This window comes from Myotis daubentonii, chromosome 5 (assembly GCF_963259705.1).
Source record: "Myotis daubentonii chromosome 5, mMyoDau2.1, whole genome shotgun sequence".
NCBI classification, from domain to species: Eukaryota; Metazoa; Chordata; class Mammalia; order Chiroptera; family Vespertilionidae; genus Myotis; species Myotis daubentonii.
The window spans coordinates 34,043,472-34,068,595 of NC_081844.1; the positions used below are offsets into that span (position 1 = coordinate 34,043,472).

General features: G+C 51.1%; 2 protein-coding genes, 1 non-coding gene and 2 pseudogenes across 6 annotated transcripts in view; 2 read left to right on the plus strand and 3 right to left on the minus strand.

Moving 5' to 3' along the window:
* Positions 1 to 698: 698 nt before the first annotated feature.
* On the minus strand, positions 699 to 5,307 carry FGF22 (fibroblast growth factor 22). 2 transcript variants are annotated; one of them, XM_059697477.1, is made up of 3 exons: positions 4,952 to 5,307; positions 2,283 to 2,389; positions 699 to 2,196 (listed from the first exon to the last, which is right to left on the minus strand). In XM_059697477.1, the coding sequence occupies exons 1-3, from the start codon at positions 5,163 to 5,165 to the stop codon at positions 2,002 to 2,004; spliced, it is 516 nt and encodes a 171-aa protein (XP_059553460.1). In that variant the 5' UTR covers positions 5,166 to 5,307; the 3' UTR covers positions 699 to 2,001. The 2 variants fall into 2 exon arrangements, with proteins under 2 accessions (XP_059553460.1, XP_059553461.1); XM_059697478.1 differs by having other exon boundaries at positions 2,283 to 2,386; positions 4,952 to 5,296.
* A 3,919-nt stretch (positions 5,308 to 9,226) lies between these two features.
* On the minus strand, positions 9,227 to 14,818 carry LOC132236093 (large ribosomal subunit protein P1-like; annotated as a pseudogene).
* POLRMT (RNA polymerase mitochondrial) overlaps positions 14,768 to 25,124 on the plus strand; it is a 31,291-nt gene continuing 20,934 nt past the window's right edge. For all 3 annotated transcript variants that reach the window (XM_059697479.1, XM_059697481.1, XM_059697480.1), the window contains exons 1-3: positions 14,768 to 14,904; positions 15,416 to 15,514; positions 23,343 to 23,938. In XM_059697479.1, the coding sequence (XP_059553462.1) occupies positions 14,817 to 14,904; positions 15,416 to 15,514; positions 23,343 to 23,938 (783 nt within the window). In that variant the 5' untranslated portion in view covers positions 14,768 to 14,816. The remainder of the gene's footprint in view (positions 14,905 to 15,415; positions 15,515 to 23,342; positions 23,939 to 25,124) is intronic.
* Positions 20,099 to 21,440, minus strand: LOC132234412 (riboflavin kinase-like; annotated as a pseudogene).
* LOC132236227 (U6 spliceosomal RNA) lies at positions 21,773 to 21,880 on the plus strand. Its single transcript, XR_009453192.1, has one exon. It is a non-coding gene; the product is annotated as a U6 spliceosomal RNA (small nuclear RNA).

The following is a 25,124-nucleotide window of genomic DNA, read 5'->3' on the forward strand; positions in this document are numbered from 1 at the left end:
CCACCAGACAGGCCAACAGTCCCCACCTTGAGTGCAGGGGGCTCGGGACCACAAGAATGACCAGCAAAACAGAACTAAACTGCTCTGACAGATGTTTTTTAAAGGAAAAAATATGTGTATCTTGGAAGTTATTTAAAAATACACCTACTTAAAGAAGCAGGTGGTTGGCGTTTTCCTTCTGCGCCGGACCCTGGGTTGTGCCTCTTGGGCACCAGCCAACACCGCTGTCCCAAACCAGAACCCTGGAAGTGGACTGGTGACGTTCGACCAGCAGGTGCAGAGGGTCACTGCGTTGGAAACATGAAACAGGAAACCCCAATGTGCTGAGCTGTCAGGCGGGCCTCCCCAGCCCGTGCTTACTGCAGCTGATGGTGTTCATGTACGAAGGCTGTTCTGGAGTGAGGGTCACCAGGGTGAAACCACTGGCCCTGACCACAGTGAGTGTCCACTCTGTACTATCACCCCACCCCCCACCCCAGTAAGTGACCCCGGCTTTGTGTTCTGTATGTTAAGTGGCAGGAGGCTGGGATGGGTGGGAGCCCTCACCCCACTCCCCAGGGATTACCTGCCCCAAGCAGAACGTCCCACCTTAGTTTAGGAGGAGCTCCCACGTTAGCCCCCCTTCCCCCTTAAAACCCCATGGGGTAAATGGCATCATCATTCTCACTTTATATTTTTTGAAATATATTTTTATTAATTTCAGAGAGGAAGGGAGAGGGAGAGATAGAAACATCAATAATGAGAATCCTCATTCGGCTGCCTCCTGCATGCCCCCTACTGGGGATCGAGCCTGCAACCCTGGCATGTGCCCTGATGTGGAATCAAACTGTAACTTCCTGGTTCATAGGTGGACGCTCAACCACTGAGCCACACCAGTTGGGCAATCATTATTCTCACTTTGTAGGAGAGAAACTGAGGCCCAGAATGGAATTGCCTGGCCCAAGGCTCCAGAACTCAGCCCTGTGGTGGGGGGTTTCTGGGGTTCTGGGAGAGTGGTGGGCACTCACCCAGGCACAGCACTTCCCATGTACTCCCCTCCATCCCCAGCCTATGGAGGACACTGACATGAAGCCCCTCGGTCTGCACATGGCACCTCTCCTCCTGAAGAACTGAGAAGCTTTGAAGACATTACTCAATTTCAGACCCTGTATGTGCGTTTCTACATCTGCTGTGACCACACGCATTTATTCTCTAAACTTCTGGGATCAGGAGTCTTGCCTAAGTCTCAGGGGCTAACCACAGGTGTGGGCAAGACTGGTCCTTCCTTAGGCTCCAGGAAGAACCATTTCTGGCCTTTTCCAGCTTCTAGAGGCGCCACATCCCTGGCTCATGGCCCCTCCCTCCATCTTCACAGCCAGCAGCACAGCCTCTTCCATCTCTGACTCAGATGCTCAGACCTCCCTCTTAGGAGGACCCTTGTAATGATAAAGCTCCCCCCTCCCTCCCATAATCCAGGATCATCCCCATCTCAGGGCCTTGACTTAATCCTACCTGCAAAGTCCCTTTACAATGTGAGGCAACATGTCCACAGGTCGGGACCTATCACCCATTGCATGTCCATGTTGTCCTCTCCACACTGGCCCCCAGACTCCCTGGTCCCTAGCTTCCCTTCTCTTTACCTCAACACTCCAATGGGTTCCCACTGCTGAGTCTGATAGGCTGTATCCCGACCCAGAATACTCTTCCAAAACCTGGTGACCTTCAGTCTCTAGTCCAGGAGGTGCCTTATGGGGACTCCTCGCTCCCCAGCTCATGACTTAACACCTACAGCCCCTACTCAGCTCAGTGTTCACCTGCCTCAGATTCAGACAAGGGTGGGGATGGTGTTCCTGCAGGGTCCCCAGAGCCCTGCAGATAGCAGGCATTCAATGCTTGTGAAAAGAATGAGTGACCAGACATGGTTTGGCCACAGCCTGGGCCTCCTCTGGCCTCTGGTCCCTGGCCACCTGCCCAGATGTCTTTTGGATCTTGTCTAGCTGTGCCTCATGGCCCCTTGGGGCCTCAGGAGACCATGACGGGCAGGAAATGAGTGGAAAGGTGGTGCCGCCGTGTCCGGCCACCGCGTCGAGGGACCCCCCGCCTGTCCAGCGCCAGGAACATGGGCCGGCCTCGGTGACGCCAGCGAAGTGAGGCGTAGGTGTTGTAGCCGTTCTCCTCAATGCGCTCCTGGAACCTACAGTGAGCAGTGTAGATCCGCTGCGGGGGGTCGGGAACATGAGGCCACTGGACCCCGTTTCCTGCCAGTGCCTGCCCACCACCAGCCACCCCCACCATGCACTCACCGACCCATAGAGGTGGCCCCGGCGGCTCATGGCCACGAAGAAGCCGGTGTGCACAGCCTTGAGGGCCACGACGCCCACGCGGATGGAGCGGATCTCAATGATGCCTGCTGGGAAGGGCTCGGTCAGGGCCCTCAGCCACCGTCTGCTTCCCATGTGCTCCCTCATTCAGACATTCACCAGGCACCACCTGTGTGCCTGGCCCTGTGCTTGGTATGGGAATACACCGGGGCCCACACGGCCTGACCCCAGGATGTGCCCCTGACACATTGGATGTAAGTGGGGAATAGCCGGGCTTTCCCCAAAGGGTACTGGGGAACCAGAGCAAGCTGTGGAGCAGGGGAGAGTCCTGGTTAGGTCAGGGATGAGAAAACCAAGCCAGAGGAGTTAGGTGCTTGCCTGAGTGAGCTGTTGATTTCAGTAAGAACAAGTATTGAGTGTAACAGTGACCATGGGCCGTGCAGCTTCCCCCACAGTTCTCATGGCCTTTGCCATGTCCGGCCCTGACAACTCAGCCAGCTGCAGCCACTTGGTTATAGGGAGATGAAACCCCAGAAGGGAGGCACTGCCCAGGCAAAGGCCTGAAGGTGGGACAGGGGTGTTTATAGCGCAGTGCATTCAACTTGGTACCCACTTACACTGTTTCAGTGCCAACTCTATGCCAAGCACTATACCCCACTAAGCCCACACAGCAGTTCTGGGGTTGGGCGTCTTACATAATCTTGGGGGGTAAGGCCAGGTGTGGGCAGGACTGGTCCTTCCTTAGGCTCTCGGGAGAACCATTTCTGGCCTTTTCTATCTTCTAGAGGCGCCACATCCCTGGCCCCTTCCTCTACCTTCACAGCCAGCAGCACAGCCTCTTCCATCTCTGACTCTGACCCTCCTGCTTTCCTCTTATGAGGGCCTTTGTGATGATCCTGGGTGCTGACTGTGCCCACTTCCCAAGGGGGGAAACAGGCCTGGGAAGGAGCAGAGGCAGCTTCAGGCCCCATCCGTCGGTGGGTGACCCTGGGCGAGCTCTGCCCGGCTCTGAGCCAATGTTTCCTGTCCAGTGAAGCAGGACTTCAGGATGAGCCACACACACCCTCAGCCATGCACTGGGGTCTCATCTGGGCACCTCTTATATGCTGTGCTGGGCATTAGGGACATACTGGTGACCAGAGACGGCTCACCTTCATGGGGTCAAATCTGTGCATGGAGGTCTAATCTGGAGTCAAGGTTTTGCCCTCTAGTTTTCAGTTTGTACTTGGATACCTGAGATAACAAGCTCACCCCACCCCCTGGGGCCTTGTACCTGCTGCTCCCTCAGCCAGGCCCCTGGCTCCTCTTGTGCATGGTCAGCTCCTTTTCTTGATAATAGGCTCAACCAAGCCCACCTCCTTGGAGAGGCCCCCAAGACCTCCCAGATAAAGCAGTCCCCCAGTCACCTCTTGTACATTGCCCTGTTTTCATTTTCTTTGCACCGCATGTGGTCCCCTCTGAAATTATATTACATGTTTAACCGCTTTACCCTCTCTTCTGGAACCCCATGAAGGTGAGCTGTCCTGGTCACCCTGTGTCCCTTGTGCCCAGTACAGCATTCAAGAGTTGCCCAACAACCACTGAATTAATGGACAGAAGACCTCCAAGTCCAACCCACACAGAGCCATCAACCAACCATCTGTCACTCCATCACCGCCCAGATGAGGAAACTGAGGCCCAGATAGAAGCAGCAACTGTCTCAGGTCACGCAGCAGAGCCAGGCCTCAACCCCAGCCTGAGGCCACCCTGCCTGGCTGTGTCCACCACCAGTCAACCGGCCCAGCCAGTCCCCTGTCATTGCCCTGGTCTAGTGAATCTAATGAGGGCCTTGGGAGCCCCAGATGAAAGCAGCTGGGAAGGGCAGGGGTGATTATCTGCCCTAATGGTGGTGATTCAGGCAGTGGCCAGCGATTAGCTTCATTCCCCCAGCCCCCCACCCACCCCCGCCCAGGGCTCAGAGTTGTGGGGAGACTGAGGCAGGCCCATGGCATCACCAACAGCCCTGGCCTCCCAACTGTCCCCAACCCCCTTCTCTTGGCCCCTGCATCTCCTCTTGCCTCATACATTCCACAGATACTTATTGAGTGCCTATTGTTTACTGGGTGGGGCAACAGGGACAGTGACTCCAACTCGATGAGGTTCTTGAGCATCAAGGAACCCAGCAACACAGCCCCCCCAGCAGCGTGACCCTGGGCATGTCATCTCCCCCCTCTGGCTCAGTTTCCTAGAAAGAAACAGAGGGGTCCCTCACCCAGGCAGATCCTGAGGTTTGTTTTGCCTTGTGGGAGTCAAGTTCAGAGCCCAGCTCGGCCCCACTGCATGATGTAACTTTCTAGAGTCTCAGTTTCCCCTCTACAAAGGGGCCCAGTGACCCCAAACCCAACTATCTGTCAACACCCTTTCTCTGCTAGTGAGCCAGGCCTGGAGCTGGGAGCTTCCTCTGTGACCCTTTAGGTTTGCGGAGGAAAATGAAGCCAAAAGGGTAAATTACTTGGCCAGTGCCATGCAACCACAGGAGCCCCCAGGACCCGACGGTCGCGTGAGGGAGGGCCCAGCTCATCGTTAGGTTTTCCGCTGCAGTTGTCACTGCCCGCCCATTGGTCCAGAACCTCCCTCCCACCCCTGTCACCCGGCAGCCCCACGCGACTCACTGTCAGGGCTGTGGCACCAGCGGGTGCCTTGCACGAGGCCGCTGGGGTCGACGCGCAGAAAGAAATGGGTGGAGGAGAAAAGGCGCCGCCAGCGCACGTCGCCCTCTAGGTGCGGGTAGCTGCGTGGTCTCCGGGGGCCGCCTGAGGTCCTCGCAGCGCCGGGAGCCCGTGCCAGCAGCAGCCATGCCAGGCCCAGCCACAGGCGGCAGCGCATGGCCTCGCCGCCCGCTCTCCGCCCGCTTTTGCCTCCCGGAGCAAGTCCGCGGCTCTGCCATTGCCGAGTCAGGGGCGGAGAGTCCGAAAGGGGCCGCCCCGGCTGGGCCAATGGGGAGCCTCCGGGCTGGGCACCAGGCGGGGCACCTGGAGCGGCGCCAGGACGCAGTGGGCGAGGGGCGGGGGCGGTCCACTTAGGAAAACCTGCTGGGGCCTCGGCGTGTGTTTGTCTTGCGCTGTGGGGAGGGTGGTGCGTGTCTGTGAATCACCGGGCTGGCCGGCAAGGGCTGCGGGGTGTGAGTGTGAGACAGGCAGGGCAGAGACAGAGAGATAGATAGAGACAGAGAGATAGAGACAAACACAGAGATAAGAGACTGAAGGACAGAGACAAGGACTTGAGACAGAGACGGTGAGAATGAGGCAGAGAAAGACCGAGAGACATGGAAAGAGCGAAATACGAAGACTGAGAGGCAAAGACACTAAGACGCAGAGCTCCAACGGGAAACAGACTAAGCTGGAGGGATGGAGAGTGTGAGACACAGGGGAAGATGGCTAAAAGAGACAGAGAGACAGATAGGGAGAGACAGAGGGTAAGTCGGACAGAGAGACAAGTGGGGTTGATTAGGGGTCAGAGACTGGGTGGGAAGGTCTGGCCTGAGTGTTGTCTGTGCGAGCCAGGCCCCCGGACTGAGCATGTTCAGACAGAACGTGTCTGCCCTCCAAACTGGAGCTTCCTGAGAGCCAGGCCTCTGGGCAGGAGGCTTTGCTGAGGGGTGGGCATGGGGGTGGGGTGCACACAGGCATTTGAGCAGGTGGGTGGATGGGGTATTGGGGGGGGGACTCATGGACATATCTGTGGCCAGTGGATGGTGACCGAGGCCAGCACCGCCTCCCCAGCGTCTGGAGCTGCATGTCCTAAGCATTAGGAATGGGGGGGGGGGGCCTTTTATACCCACACCTGCTCATCATTTACGAGACGTCCAAGCCCCACTGGGAGCCATCCTGGGCCCTTGGTCCTGCGTGGTGAATACAATGAACCTCACAGACTCAAGCCAAGAGGCGCCATTGATAGGTGGGGAAACTGAGGCCCGGGAGGGGCAGCGCCTTCCCCACAGCCCCTCAGAGGACGCATCCCAGGGTTCCAATCCTTGACCCTCTGCTCCCACCAGCCCAGTCCTATAGCCATAGCCCCAGGTGGCACCTTTAAATAGCACGGGGGGGGGGGGGGCGGGAAGAAAAGGTGACAAGCCCACCCTACTGGAACGCTGGAGGAGTAACTGATCCAGCTGGAAGCTGAGTCGTCTTCCTGGAGGCTCTGGGGGATTCCATGATCCCTCTTCCTGGCCCCAGGAGGGCCACACAGGGGCTGCCCAGGCCCCAGGACTCCAGATGGGGGAGGCTGTTCCTATGGCCTGGTCCATTCAGCCTGTCTTGCCACACTGGGGGCCCTGGGGCCAGCACCTGAGGCTCCTGCATGCATTCAGCACGTCCCCAAGCCTCAGTTCCTTCTCTGTAAAATGTGCCAGAAGAGGAAAGGCTAGAAGGATGGAATGAGATACTCTACACCTTGTTGGGCAGAGGCACAGCGCACAGGCTCGGAATAACATTCCCCACTTGCCAGCCAGCCAGAAACTTGGTCTTCGCTTCCTTGAGTGTTTCCAACCCCCTCCCCAGGAAGATAATTAGGGGGCCTTGTGTGACGGATGGGACCACCCCTGGGAAGCTGGCCCTGCCCCAAGTGTCGTTGGAGTTTAATGACAGTTCCATTAAAATACAATTCACATACCACACAGTGTTTGCAGTACAGGCAGAGTTTTCAACCACCGCTATCTAGTTCCAGAACATTCTGTCACCCCAAAATGAAACTGCTTCCCCTTTAGCACCTACTCCCCACCGCTTTCCCCAGCCCCCGGCACCCACTAACCCACTTTCTGCCTATGGACTTGCCTATTCTGGATATTTCACGTGAATGGAATCACTCTGCGTGGCCTCTTGTGTCTGACTTCTCTCACGGAGTCTTGCGTGTCTAAGGCCCGTCCACGTTGTAGCATGGGTCAGCGCTTCATTCCTGTTCACAGCGGAGTAATAATATTTCAGTGTGTGGGTACACACAAGAGAGTACAGTGCCGCCGTGAAAGGAATAACCTCCTGAAACACACAACATGGAGGACTCTCAGGCATCATATTAAAGTAGAAGCACGCCGAAACCGGTTTGGCTCAGTGGATAGAGCGTCGGCCTGCGGACTGAAGGGTCCCAGGTTCGATTCCGGTCAGGGGCATGTAACTGGGTTGCGGGCACATCCCCAGTAGGAGATGTGCAGGAGGCAGCTGATCGATGTTTCTCCCTCATCGATGTTTCTAACTCTCTCTCTCCCTTCCTCTCTGTGAAAAATCAATAAAATATATTAAAAAAAAATAAAGTAGAAGCAGCCAGGCACAAATGAGGTCCATTTCTGTGACAGTCTAGAACAGGAAAGTCAATATATGGTGTGAGGCATAAGAATAGGGGTGTGCCACCCGCAGGGGCAGTGACAGGGTGGGGCATGAGGGGATTTGGGCAGCTCAAAAAAATGCACACATGTAATGTCTAAAGCAGGGGTGGGCAAACTTTTTGACTCGAGGGCCACAATGGGTTCTTAAACTGGACCGGAGGGCCAGAACAAAAGCATGGATGGAGTGTTTGTGTGAACTAATATAAATTCAAAGTAAACATCATTACATAAAAGGGTACGGTCTTTTTTTTTTTTTTTTTTTTTTTTTTTTAGTTTTATTCATTTCAAACGGGCTGGATCCGGCCCGCAGGCCGTAGTTTGCCCATGGCTGGTCTAAAGGCTCAGTCCTTTGTCATAACCACGCTGCAATCTAATTCACCATCCATGCTCAAATGCCCCCTACTGTTCCCATAGTGTCCTTGAATGGCTTTTTTTCTGTTCCCAAACCATGAAGTACATTCATTTCTCTAGTCTCTGGGATTGGCTGAATAATAGCTCCCAAAGATATGTTCAAATTCTTCTTTTTGATTTTTTTTTAAAATATATTTTATTGATTTTTTACAGAGAGGAAGGGAGAGGGATAGAGAGTTAGAAACATCGATCAGCTGCCTCCTGCACACCCCCTATTGGGGATCGAGCCCGCAACCCAGGTACATGCCCTTGACCGGGATCGAACCTGGGACCCTTCAGTCCACAGGCCAATGCTCTATCCACTGAGCCAAACCGGTTAGGGCTTCTTTTTGATTTTTAAAAAATATTTTTAAATTGATTTCAGAGAGGAAGGGAGAGGGAGAGACAGAAACATCAATGATGAGAGAGAATCATTGATCGGCTGCCTCCTGCACACCCCACACTGGGGATCCAACCCGGAAACCAGGGCACATGCCCTCAACCGGGACCCTTCAGTCCGCAGGCCGAAACTCTAAAACTCTATTCCAGTGGTTCTCAACCTGTGGGTCGTGACCCCTTTGGCAGTCCAACAACCCTTTCACCGGGGTCGCCTAAGACCATCCTGCATATCAGATATTTACATTACAATTCATAACAGTAGCAACATTACAGTTATGAAATAACAACGAAAATAATTTTATGGTTGGGTCACAACATGAGGAACTGTATTTAAAGGGCCAGAAGGTTGAGAACCACTGCCATTGAACCAAACTAGCTACACTTGGGCTGTTTCTAGATGTTAGCTATTGTAAATTGTGCTGCTATGAACATAGGGGTGCATACATTCTTTCTGATTGGTGTTTCGGGTTTCTTAGGATATATTCCTAGAAGTTGGATCACTGGGTCAAATGGCAGCTCCATATTTAATTTTTTGAGGAAACTCCATACTATTTTCCATAATGGTTGCACAGTCTGCATTCCCACCAGCAGTGTACTAGAGTTCCCTTTTCTCCACATCCTCTCCAGCACTTGTCATTTGTTGATTTGTTGATGATAGCCATTTGGACAGGTGTGAGGTGATACGGTCATTTTAATTTGCACCTCTCTGATGATCAGTGACTTTGAGCATTGGCCATCTGTATGTCCTCCTTTTTTTTTTTTTTTTTTTTTTAAAGCCCAACAGCAACAGAGGTCAGCTTTTATTATATGTGTTACAAAAGAGCTAGTTTAGTCAAAAAGACCAAAGTCCATGTCATCATCAGACTCCTCAGATTCCTCTTTGCTTCCACTTTCTTCTCCTCAGCTGGGGCAGCAGCGGTGGAGGGGGCAGGACCTCCTGCCGGTGCAGCACTAGCTGCAGGGGCAGGTCCCCCAGCCCCTACGTTGCAGATGAGACTCCCAGCGTTGACATTGGCCAGAGCCTTTGCAAACAAGCCTGCCCAGAAAGGTTCACCATTTACACCAGCTGCTTTAATGAGGGCGTTGATCTTATCCTCCGTCACCGTCACTTCATCCACTTTATCGTCCGTTGAGCAGGATAAAGGCCAAGTAGATGCAGGTGAGCTCTGAGACTGAGGCCACGGTGAAGGTGAGTGCTGGGCGAGCGCTGCCAGGAGCGGTGCTAGTCGCTGGATGAAGTGAGGGCCTCACCCCCACGCGGCCTTAGCTTCCTCGGAAGAACCAAGCACCTTACCAGTAGCTGGGGAAGGGGGCTGTTTGTCCTCTTTGGAGAGGTGTCTATTTAGGTTGTATGAGTTCCTTATATAGTTTGGATATTAACCCTTTATCAGATGTATCATTGCCAGATATGTTCTCCCATACAATGGGCTCCCTTTTCATTTTGTTGATGGTTTCCTTGCTGTGCAAAAGCTTTTTGTTTTGATGTAGTCCCATTTGTTTATTTTCTCCTTAGTTTCCTTTGCTCTAGGAGATGTATCTGTAAGCATAGTGCTATGAGAAATGTCTGAGATTTTGCTGCCTATGGCCAAACTCCAACCTCTTGATACCATATTCCCCATTTAGTTACATTTGTTTTCACCTACCTTGTGTCTTATTAATATTTTTCTTGCTTAAGTTTACCAGGAAACTAACTTGTTATCGCCATCGGGAGTGAAAAGCTAGTGCCATATATTGACATATTGACTTTATTATTATTTTTTAATATTTTTATTGATTGCAGAAAGGAAGGGAGAGGAAGAGAGAGAGAGAGAAACATCAATGATGAGAGAGAATCACCAACCCGGGCATGTGCCCCTGACCGGAATCAAACCCAGGACCTTTCAGTCCACAGGCCGACACTCTATCCACTGAGCCAAATCGGCTAGAGCGACACATTGACTTTAAATAGAAATACAAGAAGAAGAACAGGTGATACATTTTCATATCAAAAGGATCATAGCCAGAGAGCTGAGATAGGAGTTAAATATACTAGGTGGGCACCAAGTGAGATTTCCCATGTTTTAGTGGGACTGAAAGAAGAATAGCTTTCTTGACGCTAAGACCCAGGAATCCAGGTCTTGGGGAAATACTGGTTTAGGGCATCTGATGTCCCACAGAATAGAAGAAAAACGGAGGCACGAGGAAAGATGAAAGAATTCAGAAGTCTTGGCTTCCAGCCCAGGTTCCTGGCTCTGCCAGACTTTTGGGGTACAAGGGGGCGTCTTTAGGTCTTAGGGCACCAGACACAGCTGATTCAGCCACCACCACCCCCTGAGCCAGAAAGGCAACCCCAGTTTGAGTCCTGTCTGAAGTCATTGCCCCTCGGGGCATCTTGGAGTGCACTGGGCTAGGTTTGGGAGGGTGCTGCCATCGGTGAGGACATTTCCAGCAGTGATGTCACTGTGCCTCACAGCGCACTTGCCCATGTGGGCAGTCGCATCTGGAATGTGCTGTCGGGAGGCCTCCAGGCCCAGGAGTCTGGCCCTTCCAGAGCACAGGTTCAACCTCCACTCTGAGCTAGTGGGGAAATGGAAGTAGGAGCATAAGGGGACTGGTGGCAGCTTGAGCTGAGGCCCCTGGGCCCACTGTGGTCAGGCTCCTGAGTATCACTCCAGTGTCCTTTCTGCTTCCTTTCTCCACCCCCACTCTGATTGAGTGCCCCTAACTATCCATGCTTGTTCCAGCCTCAGGGCCCTTACACTTGCTATGACCTCTGCCTGGAACATCATTACCCCAGATATTCTCACCCTCCACATTGCCAGCCGATCCCAGACCAGGGGCTCCCCTCCCCTGGCCTCAGTTTTCCCAACTGAACCATAGGTGGTGTTAATTCCCCAAAGGAATAGACCCTCCAAGAAGGACTCTGTGGTTAATTGGGCTCAAATTCATAACCAGAGTCTAGCAGCCATTGTCTACAGAGGTCTGTCACCCAAGCTGCATATCAGGGAAAAGCCACAGACTACGCTGCCAGCCTCCTGTATTATTCTCCTGCCACTGCCTGAGCTGGCCCTTACAAGAGAGCTCCTAGAATTGAAATTTGACCAATGGTCTGAAGACCTGCCCCATCCAATCTATCTAAACTAATAAAAGAGAAAAATGGTAATTGGCGTACGACGATACCCTTTTCATTGGCTAATCAGGGCTATATGCAAATTAACTGCCAACTATGATTGACAGTTAACTGCCAACTAAGATTGGCAGTTAACTGCCAACAAGATGGCGGTTAATTTGCATATGTAGGCACAATGCAGGGAGGCGAAAGGGAAAGCAGGAAGAAGCCCCCTGCCACTGACAGTGATCGGAAACCCAGGGGGGAGCTAAGAGCTGGGGGGCAGGGCAAAGGCGGCCCTGGGGCCGCCTTTGCCCTGCCCCCCAGCCATGATCAGAGAATCAGGCGCCTTTGCCGCCCTGGCCAGTGATAGCAGGAAGTAGGGGTGGAGCCAGCGATGGGAGCTGGGCACGGTCGAAGCTGGCAGTCCCGGGAGCTAGGGGTCCCTTGCCTGGGCCTAAAGCGGAGCCCACGATCGCGGGGCCGCTGCAGCTGCGGGTCCCCGCTGCCTGAGCCGGACGCCTAGGCCAGAGGCGTTAGGCCTGGGCAGGGGTGGAGCCTGCAACGCGGGGAGCTGGGGGTCCCCTACCCAGGCCTGACACCTCTGCCGGAGGCCTCAGGCCTGGTCAAGGGGCCGATCCGGTGATTGGTGATCGGAGGGTGATGAGGGTCAACTCCTCTGGCCGAGGCATCAGGCCTGGGCGGGGGGCTGAGCCAGGGATTGGGGGGATATGATGGTCCCCTTGCCCAGGCCTGAAGCCTGGGTCAGAGGCGTCAGGCTTGGGCGGGGGGTGGAGCAAGCGATCAGAGGGAGGTGGGGGTCCCCTTGCCCAGGCATGATTCCTGGGCCAGAGGCCTCAGGCCTGGGCGGGGGCCAGAGCCAGTGATCAGGGGAAGATGGGAGTCCCCTGTCCAAGCCTGCCACCTCTGGCGGAGGCGTCAGGCCTGGGCAAGGGGCCGATCAGGTGATCAGAGGGTGATGGGGGTCTACGCCTCTGGCTGAGGCATCAGGCCTGGGCTGGGGGCAGAACCAGTGATGGGGGGAAATGAGGGTCCCTTGCCCAGGCCTGACACCTCTGTCAGAGGCGTCAGTCCTGGGCAAGGGGCCGATCCTGCGATTGGAGGGTGATGGGGGTCAACGCCTGAGGGCTCCCAGTATGTGAGAGGGGGCAGGCTGGGCTGAGGGACACTCCCCCCCACCCCCCACACCCAGTGCACGAATTTCGTGCACCGGGCCCCTAGTATACATATAACCATAATATACAAATAGACTGAATGGCGGAACAACTGAACAACCGATCAACTGGTCGCTATGATGTGCACCAACCACCAGGGGGTGTGTGCGGAACATGGCAGGCGTTGGCCGAGGTGGGATGGTAGAGCAGGTGAGCGGGGTCGCCAGACCAAGGCAGGGTGCCGGTTGCTGTCATCGGGGCGAGCCTCTGGTGGTTATTGAAAATTCTTTGCTCCTGCATGCCGTGGTCCCGCCCAGTGCCTGCACCTACGGCCAGTGCTGGCCTGCTCGCATCTGCTGCTGGCACCAGAGCTGCTGCTTGCACCTGCTGCTGGCACCCAGCGCCGGCCCGATTGCTCTGCGCCATCAGTGGGCGCGAGTGGCGGCTGCCAGTCCTGATTGCCCCTGACAGCTTCTCCACCTCCCCCTACTCCTGAGGGGTGATTGGCACAGCAGCCACCACTCGCACCTGCTGACGGCACAGGCCCCCGCTCGCGCCTGCTGCTGGTGCTGGCCCCAATCGCTCTGTGCTGGCAGCAGGTGCAAGCCGGGTGGTGCTGTCAGTGTGTGGGAGCAGTGGCGGTGGAGCGGGGCTGCTGGCAGAGAGGGACCTGGGGGCCACTGCAGGAGAGGCCGGGCGTGGAGGATGGGCCAAGACCCGCCCCTGTGCCCACTGCAGCCTCAAGGCTCACAGTTCCTTTCAAGGTACACTAATTCGTGCACTGGGCCCCTAGTATTTGCATATTTATTGACCAACTATGCAGCCTACCAATTAGGACAGTGCTATATAGACCAATCAAAACTGAGCTCATTTGTATAGGAGTGGACCAATCAGGGAGACCGGGGCGGGGGTGGGGGACATTTGTCTCTATATAAGCCAGCTTCACCTCACCTCTGTTTCAGCAGAGTACCTGGCTATTTCCCCCCCTGTTTCTTAACTGAGCTGTAATGCTTGATCTGGTTTATCTGAGCCATTCCCTCAGGGGAGCTGTTTTTACTGAATAAAGTCTCTCCTATGTCATCCCCCAAGTTGGGGACTCCTGACATTGAATTGGTAGCAGTGACCTTCAGTTGGTCAACAGTGGGGATACCTTCAGGTTTGAGTCTAAAGCTCTGGCCCTGGAGGCCAGGGCTGGGAAGTTCCAGGCTCCAGGGATTATTTCCTTGCATTTGTCATGTCAATTTAGTATGTTAGTCCACTCTTTCTGCCCACTATGCTCCTGTCCTTGGGCGTTTGGGGACTAGTGGGTAAATCAAGGCCAGACGAATGGATGAGGATAATGTCCAGGGAAGTGTCCCAAACACATCTGCCTGGGGGTCAGACAGATCTGGGCTTTCATTCCAGTCTCCCTAATTAATGTTCACACTGTACCTTTGGGCAACTTGATTTATCTCCGTGAACCCCAGCTTCCTTCACACTAAACTGGGTATAATAATAGTTCTTGCCCCAAAGATGTTATTGGATTAATGAAGACTGCGAACAGAAATCTAAATTGTGCCCGGCTGGTGTGGCTCAGTGGTTGAGCGTCAACCCACGAACCAGGAGCTCTCCACTCTATACTCCGTCAGGGCAAAGGCCCGGGTTGGGGGCTGGATCTCCAGTAGGGGGCGTGCAGGAGGCAGCCTTCAGTGACTTTTCTCTCATCACTGTTTCTCTCTCCCTCTCACTTCCCCTCTCTCAAATCAATAAAAACATACTTTTTTAAAAAAAGAAATCTCTAAATTGTAGAACGCTGTCCTAATTATTGCGCGATGTCAATTTACAAAAAGAAATCCAGGTTCTGGATCCTCCCAAAGACGGCCCAGTGTCGCCCTAACAACGGCTCTGCCCACCTCTCTTGACAGAGGAAGAGCCAATCAGAAAGCTGTATCTGCGCCCGTCCTTGTGCCTCCGGGGCCTCGCTGCTCCTGGGAGTTGTGGTTCCGAGGGCGCTTTTGCCGCCCTGGAGTCCCTTCGCAGCCGCCGTAGGCCTCGGAACTACAACTCCCGGCAGGCACGGGCAGCGCAGGCGCAGAGCGGGCGGGTAGCTGGGTCCTCGTGTGTCCGGCATGTCTGCGCTGCGCTGGGGCCGCGGCGCGGCTGGGCTCGGATGGGCCTTGTGGCCGGCGGGCCGCCCGGGCCTCCTGGCCGAAGAAGGTAACACAGGGGAGTCCCAGGGGCGACGTCGCGGCCGCTGCCACTCCCAACCCTTAGCACCCGGCCGTGACCTTTGGCTTTTCTGCCCTGGGATCTAGCTACAAAGCCACGACCTTTGCCTTCTGAGGTCCCGGGGAACCCATTAACGTGACCCCGCTTTCACCTGCCCTTGGCACGCTCTTCTGACAGGGGTCGGCAGGAGACTTTGACCGTTGACTCTTGGTTTCTTTTGGTGCCTTCTTAACCCCAGTTTCCTCTTGACATTTGAATTCGCTGTACCTTCGGCCCCAGGAACTCTATCCTTGATCCCTCACCGTATTTTTCTTAGCGCGTGGGGTCCCCTTTAACTTTGAGCTTTTGTTTTCTTTCCAATGTGAGACCTCTGATCACTGACAGCTTCCACGGAAAATTTAGGGCTTCTTTGCCCCCGGATCCTGCAGTATCTGTCCATGTGAGCTCCCCCACCCCTCCCGGCTCCAGACCCCCTTTAACTTACCCCTCTCTCCCGCAGGGACCCTGGGTGGCCTATGGGGCTGCAGAAGGAGCTCGTCTGCCAGCCCTTGTGAACAGGACCGCCGGAGGGACTGGGGCCACGCCGAGCTGCTGGAGGGTGAGCCCGAAGGCTGGAGGCCTGCAGCCCCTTCACTGTCCCCTCTGCTAGGGGCCACCTCCCTGGTTTCTCACAGTGACCCCGCAAGTAGGGATGTCAGTTTGTAAAACGGTGCAACTAATGTGGTCCCACCTCTCTGGTGGTCCTGAGGGCCCCCCACGCTGATGAAGCAGTGACCACTTGTAATGTCCTCCTTTCCCATACCCACCAGGTGCTCCCACTTTCCAGACAGCCGGCACCCGAAATTGTGGCTGGAGAGACTGGCCCAAGGCCACACGAAGCTGTACGGGCAGAGCCGGGATTAGAACCCTGACCTGATCCATGTTGCCCCAGCTGGGCTTTCTGAGTGGACACCTGGTGGGATTGTTAACTAAGAAAGGCTTTCAAAGTGAGAGGCAACAAGTGTTTATTTGAGACCAATAAGAATAGCTATTTGGGAGTCATTAATTCAGGCAGAAACCCAAATTGTTTCAGTTAGGAGACAAAGGCAAAGGGTTTTCATGAGAAAGCGAAGGGGAACAGTTACATCCATAGAAGGAAGGCATTGTTATTGGTGCAGGTTACATAACGAAGTGGCGCTAATTCTACACAACATTTTAAATTTTTAGTCCGATGGCCATCAGTCCAGTAGTCATAATTATCTGCTTTCTTACTACCTTTACAAATAGTTTTTTGAAACACAAAGTTGCTTAGGCCCAGTCCAAAGGTTATCTTGCCCTGTTTACTTTTTTAAGTATATTTTCATTGATTTCAGAGAAAGGAAGGGAAAGGGAGAGAGGGATAGAAACATCATTGATGAGAGAGAATCATTGATCAGCTGCCTCCTTCAGGCCCCCAACTGGGGATTGATCCTGCAACCCGGGCATGTGCCGTGAGAATTGAACTGTGACCCCCTAGTTCATGGGTTGATGGTCAACCACTGAGCCATACTGGCCAGGCAGTCTTGTTCTGTTTCAACATTCCAAGGTTTGAGGTAAGAGATGTGCAAGGCAGCCCTGACTGGTTTGGCTCAGCGGATAGAGCGTCAGCCTGCGGACTCAAGGGTCCCAGGTTCGATTCTGGTTAAGGGCATGTACCTTGGTTGCAGGCACATCCCCAGTGGGGAGTGTGTAGGAGGCAGCTGATCAATGTTTTGCTCTCATCGAAGTTTCTAACTGTCTATCCCTCTCCCTTCCTCTCTGTGGAAAATCAATAAAATATATTTTTTAAAAAAGAGAGAGAGATGTGCAAGGCAGTTCCTTTGGGATGGCTGCTCCAGCTCCATTTTAAAGTGGCTCCTTTTTTTTTTTTTTTTTGACATTTCCTCCCTTTTGTTCAAGATCTTTCCTTGAAAACATTGCTGGTCAACCATCAAAAAGCAGCACTGATCAGTTATTAAAAGTATCGTTGGTCCTTTGTTGTCAGGTGGCTCATTTTGGATATGTCATGCCATTGCTGTTTCCTCATCACCAGAAAGGCTCATTCCTGGTATGGCATGTCCCATGCAGGGAAGGTAGTGTTTCAGGAGCCTCAGGACACATTTGAGCAACGAGCGCCAGAACAGAGGAAGGCTTTGCCGTCATATTCCCCGCCCATATTTCTTTAAGGATAAACATCTGTAGTTTCTTGAGTTTCTCATATGAAGTCTCAGGTCTTAGTGATAGTTTCAAAACTTTGAACAACCATTATCAAAATGGTGCCTTTATAACATCGAACTGTGCAAAACAGTGATCTAGAACAGAAAAGTTTCTGTGCAAACAAAATGCTAAGTCCAATATGAAGAATAGGTCTGAGCTGGGGTGATACCTGAGAGGAGTCAGCTGAAGATGTTAGAGAACCGTGAGGTGTCAGTGGGCACTGTATTTAATCATTTGACTTGTGCCTGAATTTTATCTAGTTTTTTCCTTTATTTTACCAGAGGTGTTTTATCCAAGTACAACTACCAGAGGAAACCCCACCTTGCTCAGCTAGGATATGGTCAACAGCAGTTCACACAAGGGAACTTAAAGATTTTTTTTCCTGATTGGCTGTTGTTTTAGCGATAGCTCTAGCAATTTCCTCTAAGGTTTTGGATACATTTCTTTTTATTTTTAATTTTTATTTTTTATTGATTTTTTACAGAGAGAAAGGGAGAGGGATAGAGAGTTAGAAACATGATGAGCGAGAAACATCGATCAGCTGCCTCCTGCACGCCCCCTACTGGGGATGTGCCCGCAGCCAAGGTACATGCCCTTGATCGGAATTGAACCTAGGACCCTTGAGTCCGCAGGCCAACGCTCTATCCACTGAGCCAAACCGGTCAGGGCTGGATACGTTTCTAATAGTGTATATTTATTCATTGTAATACCTGCCCAAGGAAAAGTATTCTTCCAAATCTGGTACCTTCATTAGGGCTGACATGCCAGGTATTAAACCTGACTACGTATGTAAATAGTTGCATGTTTTGACTTGTGAAGTAGGTTTAAAGATGATGTCCCTTGTGGAGCTATCATCCCAGACGGAAATTAAGGGGAAACAAAATATATAATGAGTGCTTGGCCTCTCATTATTTGTGAGAAATAAGGAAAAGGAAGGTGTGTAGGTTATACAGGCCTGATCTGGAATCTTGGGTTATTTGTCGACAACAGTTGTTGTCTTCTTCACTTCCTAGTAATTTTAAATTTCACATGCTCTTGGTTGAGTAGTCGTTAGGTGCAAGAGTTTTCTTTAAATTGGGAAACATGAATCCAAAAGTCAACACCTTTAAATTTGGATTAGTTAAGAGTACCTGGCCCTAGCCAGTTTGGCTCAGTGGATAGAGTGTCGGCCTGTGAACTGAAGGGTCCCAGATTTGATTCTGGTCAGGGGCACATGCCAGGGTTGCAGGCTCCATCCTCAGTAGGGGGTGTGCAGAAGACAGGCAATCGGTGATTCACTCTCATCATTGATGTTTCTATCTCTCTGCCTCTCCCTTCCTCTCTGAAATCAATTATATATGTGTGTGTGTGTGTGTGTGTGTGTGTGTGTGTGTATGTATCTGAAATTCTGGAGGAATCAAGTAGGAAGGAAAGGTAAATGTTTTAATTCTGCTTACAAAATTATAATTTACTAAATTGCAGGGTGGGGGGAGGGCTGGTCATAGCTACCTTAGAAGGAAAAAATTCTTATATCTGGAAAACAAGGATAAAAAAACCCAGTCCTTATCAGTTCATTTATTCCCATGTTATTCTTATTGATCTTGATCTTTTTGTTAGCAGTTTTGTGAATCCAGTTTTTCTTAGAGTTCTGTAAATCTTCACTGTATTCAATGTTGTGAACTGAAAGTTAATTAGAAATCTGTATCTTAGAGTGTCAGTCTTCTCCATAAATTTATCTGAAGAAGGAACATTTTTAGAACATTTTAACGGTCAGAGTAAAACAGTAACTGTCTATAAATGACAATATATATATATTTTTATTTCAGAGAGGAAGGGAGAGGGGGAGAGGGATTGAAACATCAATGATAAGAGAGAATCATTGATTGGCTGCTTCTCGCCACCCAGGTGGGTGCCTGACCGAGCATTGAACCACAACCTCCTGGTTCAACTCAACCACTGAGCCACACCAGTTGGGCGACAAAAGATTTTTAACTGACCATGATTAAAGATCTGGTGAGAGTTTGCATACATACTTATACACATATAAATAATGCATCTGACTTAGTTATCCATTCCAATCTTAGTTAGCTTGGTCATATATAAAATTCTTTCCTCTCTCCCCCAAAAAACACTCATTTTAATGTTTTAAAAGACAGACAAAAAATGATAGGCAGAGGGAGTCTAAATCAATTAGAACTAAGGCAGCAGTAACAAAAATGAACACAATATAATGATTTGACCTTATAAAGGAAATGACCAATTAAAATAAAATTTCACAAGTCTTCATGTTTGTAATATATTAATGAACAAAATACCGAAAATACAATGTATGAATTTCCCCCTTAGTTTTATAATAAATTATCCAGCCTCTACTTAATACATTTACTTTTTTTAAAATATATTTTTATTGATTTCAGAGAGGGAGAAAGAGATAGAAACATCAGTGATGAAAGAGAATCATTGATTGGCTGCCTCCTACAGGCCTCCTGGGGATCGAGCCCGCAAGTGGGGCGTGTGCCCAGGAATTGAACCTGGGACCTTTCAGTTCACAGGCTGACACTCTATCCACTTAGCCAACCTCTATTTAATACATTTACTTTAAAAAATTTATTTATTTACTTACTGATTTTAGAGAGAGAGAGGAAGGGCAGAAATTTATGATTTTTAAAATATAACCAAGATGAGCCCTAGCCAGTGGCTCAGTTGGTTGAAGCATCGTCTCGTACACCAAAAGGTTGTGGGTTTGATTCCCAGTCAGGGCACATACTTAGGTTGTGGATTCAATCCCCAGTCGGGGCGCATATGGGAGGCACCAATCTATGTATTTCACATCAGTGTTTCTCTCCCCCCCCTCCCCCGGCCCCTTGCTCTCTCTCTTTAAAAATCAATAAAAACATATCCTTGGGTGAGGATTAAAAAGAACAACAAAAGAAATAGTTATGAGTAGTAAAATAGTAGAAAACAGTGAATGAATAAATATGATTTTTCATCAGTGACCATTCATCATTTTACTTTTAGGAACCTATAAGAAATTGTCTTCTTTGAGTTTCAAATGTTCTAGTCAATCTAGTTGTTTCTTTTTTTTTTTTTTAAATACATTTTATTGATTTTTTACAGAGAGGAAGGGAGAGGGATAGAGAGTTAGAAACATTGATGAGAGAGAAACATCGATCAGCTGCCTCCTGCACATTCCCCACTGGGGATGTGCCCACAACCAAGGTACATGCCCTTGGCCGGAATCGAACCAGTGACCCTTGAGTCAGCAGGCTGACGCTCTATCCACTGAGTCAAACCGGCTAGGGCAATCTAGTTGTTTCTTAACTTCCTCAATATCATCTTGAATTGTTGAAATTAGTGACTCTAGAGCAGTGGTTCTCAACCTTCCTAATGCCACAATCCTTTAATACAGTTCCTCATGTTGTGGTGACCCCCAACCATAAAATTATTTTCGTTGCTACTTCATAACTGTAATTTTGCTACTGTTATGAATCGTAATGTAAATATCTGATATGCAGGGTGTAGTATTTAGGTGACCCCTGTGAAAGGGTCGTTTGACCCCCAAAGGGGTCGCGACCCACAGGTTGAGAACCGCTGCTCTAGAGAATCAAAGTTTTTTTCTGGTCTGAGGTAACCAACAGTGGCCACATTGAAGATTTCCCCATGAAGTCCTCTTTGAAAGTATGCATGATATGAGTTTCCATGGACTTTTTGTAGTCTTGTAGTATGAGTTTCATCCTGTTTTCACCACCATTTTATAGACCTCTCCATTTACAACACTGGCCCATCCATAAAAAATGCCGATGGATACATTAACTGGAAGATTATCTACTACTAGAGGCCTGGTGCATGAAATTCGTGCAGGGTAGGGTCCCTAGGCCTGGCTGGCAATCAGGGCCAATCTGTGGGGCGACTGGTGGGGTGATTGGGGAGGGGGCCCCCTCACTGACACCTGCCTTGGCTGACCTGGGGCCTGCAGGCGGGGACAGCTCCTGCATTGAGCGTCTGCCCCCTGGTGGTCAGTGTGCATCATAGTGACTAGTTGTTTCACTGTCTTTCCACTGGTTGGTCAATTTGCATATTAGGCTTTTATTATATAGGATTTTTTGAGGAAAGTTAGCTGTGGGGATGCCCAGCTATTTGGAGCCGCAGTCAAAGTTCTGCACCACTTGGCTGTAGTAGAAGTAAAGCATGTGCTTCCTGATGTCATCGCTTGGGTCTCAGGCTACCGTTTGGTCCGCTGGAGTGCTGTCTAGATCCCCAGACCAGCGAGGGGACATGGCGGGAGCTCAACCTGTGGGAGCACAATGGGCCAAGAGGCACCTGCGATGCATCACAGCAAGCCCTTCATGCTGCTGACCCAACAGGTGCCGCTGGGTGACTCAGAGGCTGTCTCTCTGCCTCGGAGGGGCTAACATTATTAAGATCCCTCCTCCACACACCCCTACAACATCCACACTCCCTACGCAACTTATACACCTTTTGAATATAACTTCTGCAGCTTACACAAACCTGCAACATCCATGCACCTACAACTGTACACACCTGCAGCTTTACACACCTTTTGTTTCTTACCCACCTAATTGTTTTTTGTAAAAACAAACAAAAACAAAAATGTATTTAATTTATTCACCACAAGGACACAATTTAATTTAAAAAACAAACAGTGCTCACTTCGGCAGCACATATACTAAAATTGTAATGATACAGAGAAGATTAGCATGGCTCCTGCACAAGGATGACATGCAAATAAAAATAAAAAACAGAAACAAAACAAAATATTATACCACAGCTGAAGATAGAATCCTATACAGAAAGCAAGGCAAGGACAGACCATCAGGGCTCTTGGATAGAGACCTGCTTTGTGTATGTTTATTGCAGGTACTTCTTTTTTCTTTTGTTTTTGTTTTCTCACCCAAGGATATTTTTTTCCATTGATTTTTTAAAATTTAAGTATTTTTAACTTTTTTTAATTTTTTTTTCAGTTACAGTTTATGTTCAGTATTATTTTGTATTAGTTTCAGGTATACAGCATCCATTGATTTTTTTATTTTTATTTTTAAAAATATTTTTATTGACTTCAGAGAGGAAGGGAGAGGGAGAAAGAGATAGAAACATCAATGATGAGAGAGAATCATTGATCGGCTGCCTCCTACACGCCCCCTACTGGGGATCGAGCCGCAAGCCAGGCATGTGCCCTTGACTGGAATCAAACCCAGGACCCTTCAGTCTGCAGGCCAATGTTCTATCTACTGAGCCAAACCAGCTAGGGCAGCATCCATGGATTTTTAGAGAGTGTGGATGGGAGGAAGGGGGAGGAGAGAGAAACATCTATGTGAGAGAGACACATTAATTGTTTGCCTCCCGCAGGAGCCAGGGATCGAGTCTTCCAGCTCAGCTTAGATGTCCCCGTTCCCTCTCACATCTGCCTCATTTCTTCCTCGACATGTTCCACCCTGCAAGTCTCTCCTGTGTGTTTGATTCTCCTGAATTTCAGCCACTCTGAGGGCCAAGTTTATGCTTGTCTTTTCATTTCCATGAATCCTTCTAGAGCCCCTTCTGTGTGCTGGCCTCCTACTCTGGGGCTTGATGTAATTAGAGGTGCTGGCAGAAATGTGATTGGAAGCTCGCAGGAACCTTGTGTTTCCCCAGGAGCCGTGGCTCTGTATTTGCTAGTTCAGTGTCTTGGGAACTGTGACAACAGAACTGCAGAGAACAGAGCTGCTGGTCCTGCAGAGCAGGGCTGGGCTGGGAATCCTTGGTGAGAGCCTTCGAGTCAGCACAAGCAGCAAGTGCAAAGGCCTCAAGGCCATTATGGCTGGAGCAGAGTGAGTGGTAGGGGCAGTGGGAGGCCATGGGGGCACCCGGATAGCTTTTGAGAACAGAGCCCTGGGGATGTGCCAACAGAATGGACTTGGAGGGAGAGCGGTGTAGACATCCCTGGGGTTTTGGGCTGAGCATCTGGAAGACAGAGCTGTGGTGACAGATGCGGAGGGGACATCAGGAGCGTGTATGGGAAGTTTAGTGCTCGGGGGATTGGGTGGAGAGGTGCTAAGTAGGTGAGTGGGGTGCATATGCTTAGAAGTCCAGGGACATGTGGGAGTTATCAGCAAATACATAGAAGGGAGGCCTCAAGAGCAGGTGAGACCAGCTGCCTCCTACCTCCTGGCTGGCAGGGTGTTTGGAGGGATTTGAACCAGGTTCCCCTGACATCCTTGCCCTTTGCCTCCCCACAGTGCTGGAGGCCAGAGTGCGGCAGCTGCAGGCCGACAATGTTTCAGAGATGAGGGCGAAGCTGTTGGATGTGGCTCGAATCCCAGAGGCCGATGGCTCCCAGTCACCCAGGAAGGTGGAGGCAGGAAACGAGGGTGCTGCCCTGGGGCTCACCAGCCGCTGGGCACAGAAGTTGCACAAGGAGAAGCTCGTGATGCAGAAGCGCAGGCAAAAGCTGGAGGAAAACCTGCAGAAGCAGGCCCGCAAGCATCAGCTGCGTGTGGAGCCCCAACTGCTGAATAGGCAGCTGGCAGGCTGGCTGCAGCGTTGGGAACGCAGCACCCCCAGGAGTCCCTGGGAGGAGCAGCTGGCCCAGCTGCTACAGGAGGCCCCTAAGAGGCTGAGCCGAGAGGAGCAGCATGATCAGGCGAATAGACTCTCCAGGATGCGGTACGAGGCGCAGCAGCAGAGGCTTCTGGCCTTCTTGGAGTGCTGCGTGCTTGCGGACCAGCTGCCCCTTGCCCACCACGTGCTGGTCATGCATCACAGCAAGTCCCGGCAGCAGCGGGCACTCACCCTGCCCATGTACAACACCCTTCTGCTTGGCTGGGCTCGCAAGGTGAGCGGGGCTAGGTGGGCCAGGGGAAACGGGGTCACCACCTGTCACAGGTGGAGGTGAGGCTGGGGGGCGAAATTTGCCTGTGGCTGCACTTAGGTTCTTACGCTTTTGTCTTTTAGACCCAAACTTCAAGTGCTTTGTTACTACTCTAATTCTTGTAGGCTTGACGGAGATCAATCTCATGTGGCCCTCCAAACAAGTTTTGAAATAACCAAAAAAGAAGGACAAAATCCTGCTCATGTTTTTGTGCGTTTCCTTCTGGTCCACTGGGCTAGGGCAAGGGGTTTAGAGCAGCCTGCAGACCCTCACCAGGATAATGACTTCCCTGCTTTGGGTTTAGTTTGCTCCTTTTCTTTGTTTCCTGGGGTGGAAGGTTAGGCGATTGTCTTAAGACTCCTTTTTGAATACAGGCGTTCATAGCTATGGACTTCCCTCTGGGTGCTGCCTTAGCCGGCTTCCGTGTTTCTCCCTTTTCTTCACCTCTGAGTATTTCCAGTCCCCCTGCGATTCCTTCTTTGACTCTGGCTGTTCAGGAGAACGTTCTTCACATGCAGCTTCAATTTGAGGAACTGTAGGAAAATCTGTTACTGCTGAGGGGACAAAGGAGCCAGTGTGTGCAGATACATGCACCGACATGTGAGGGCATCTGTGGTGGAGACGTCCATGTGCTTGACTGACGGACTAACAGCGAGGCCCAGGAGCAGCCTTGTGACTACCATCTGCCTCACTGTGCTATGATGTGGAGATGCCGACATCCCCCCAGGTGACAGTCAGCTGTGTTTTGCTTGCATCACTGTGGGAGATGTACTCAGTTCCTTGAGTTAGTTGAGATGAAGGGGTCATCCTCCAATCTGAGTCCATGAAGCTTCCAGCATTCCCAGCAGAGAGCACTGTTACAGCAGGATGCGTTTGATTAGCCTGGGCCCATGACACGGCAGGGCTGCATGGCTTCCTAAGTAATGTTTCTGGGTGGCCGGCATGTGTAGGATGGAACTTGGCAGTCATGCCACTCACTTCTTTTTTTTTTTTTTTTTAATATATTTTATTGATTTTTTACAGAGAGGAAGGGAGAGAGATAGAGCGTTAGAAACATCGATCAACTGCCTCCTGCACATCTCCCACTGGGGATGTGCCCGCAACCCAGAAACATGCCCTTGACCGGAATCGAACCTGGGACCCTTCAGTC

What these genes read in the sequence shown, in the direction of transcription:
- FGF22 (XM_059697477.1), bottom strand. Translation starts at nt 5,165, where the DNA reads ATGCGCTGCCGCCTGTGGCTGGGCCTGGCATGGCTGCTGCTGGCACGG. An exon ending in CTGGTGCCACAGCCCTGACA is followed by an intron (nt 2,390 to 4,951) that starts GTGAGTCGCGTG and finishes AGCCCTTCCCAG; the next exon opens with CAGGCATCATTGAGATCCGC. An exon ending in GGGGCCACCTCTATGGGTCG is followed by an intron (nt 2,197 to 2,282) that starts GTGAGTGCATGG and finishes GACCCCCCGCAG; the next exon opens with CGGATCTACACTGCTCACTG.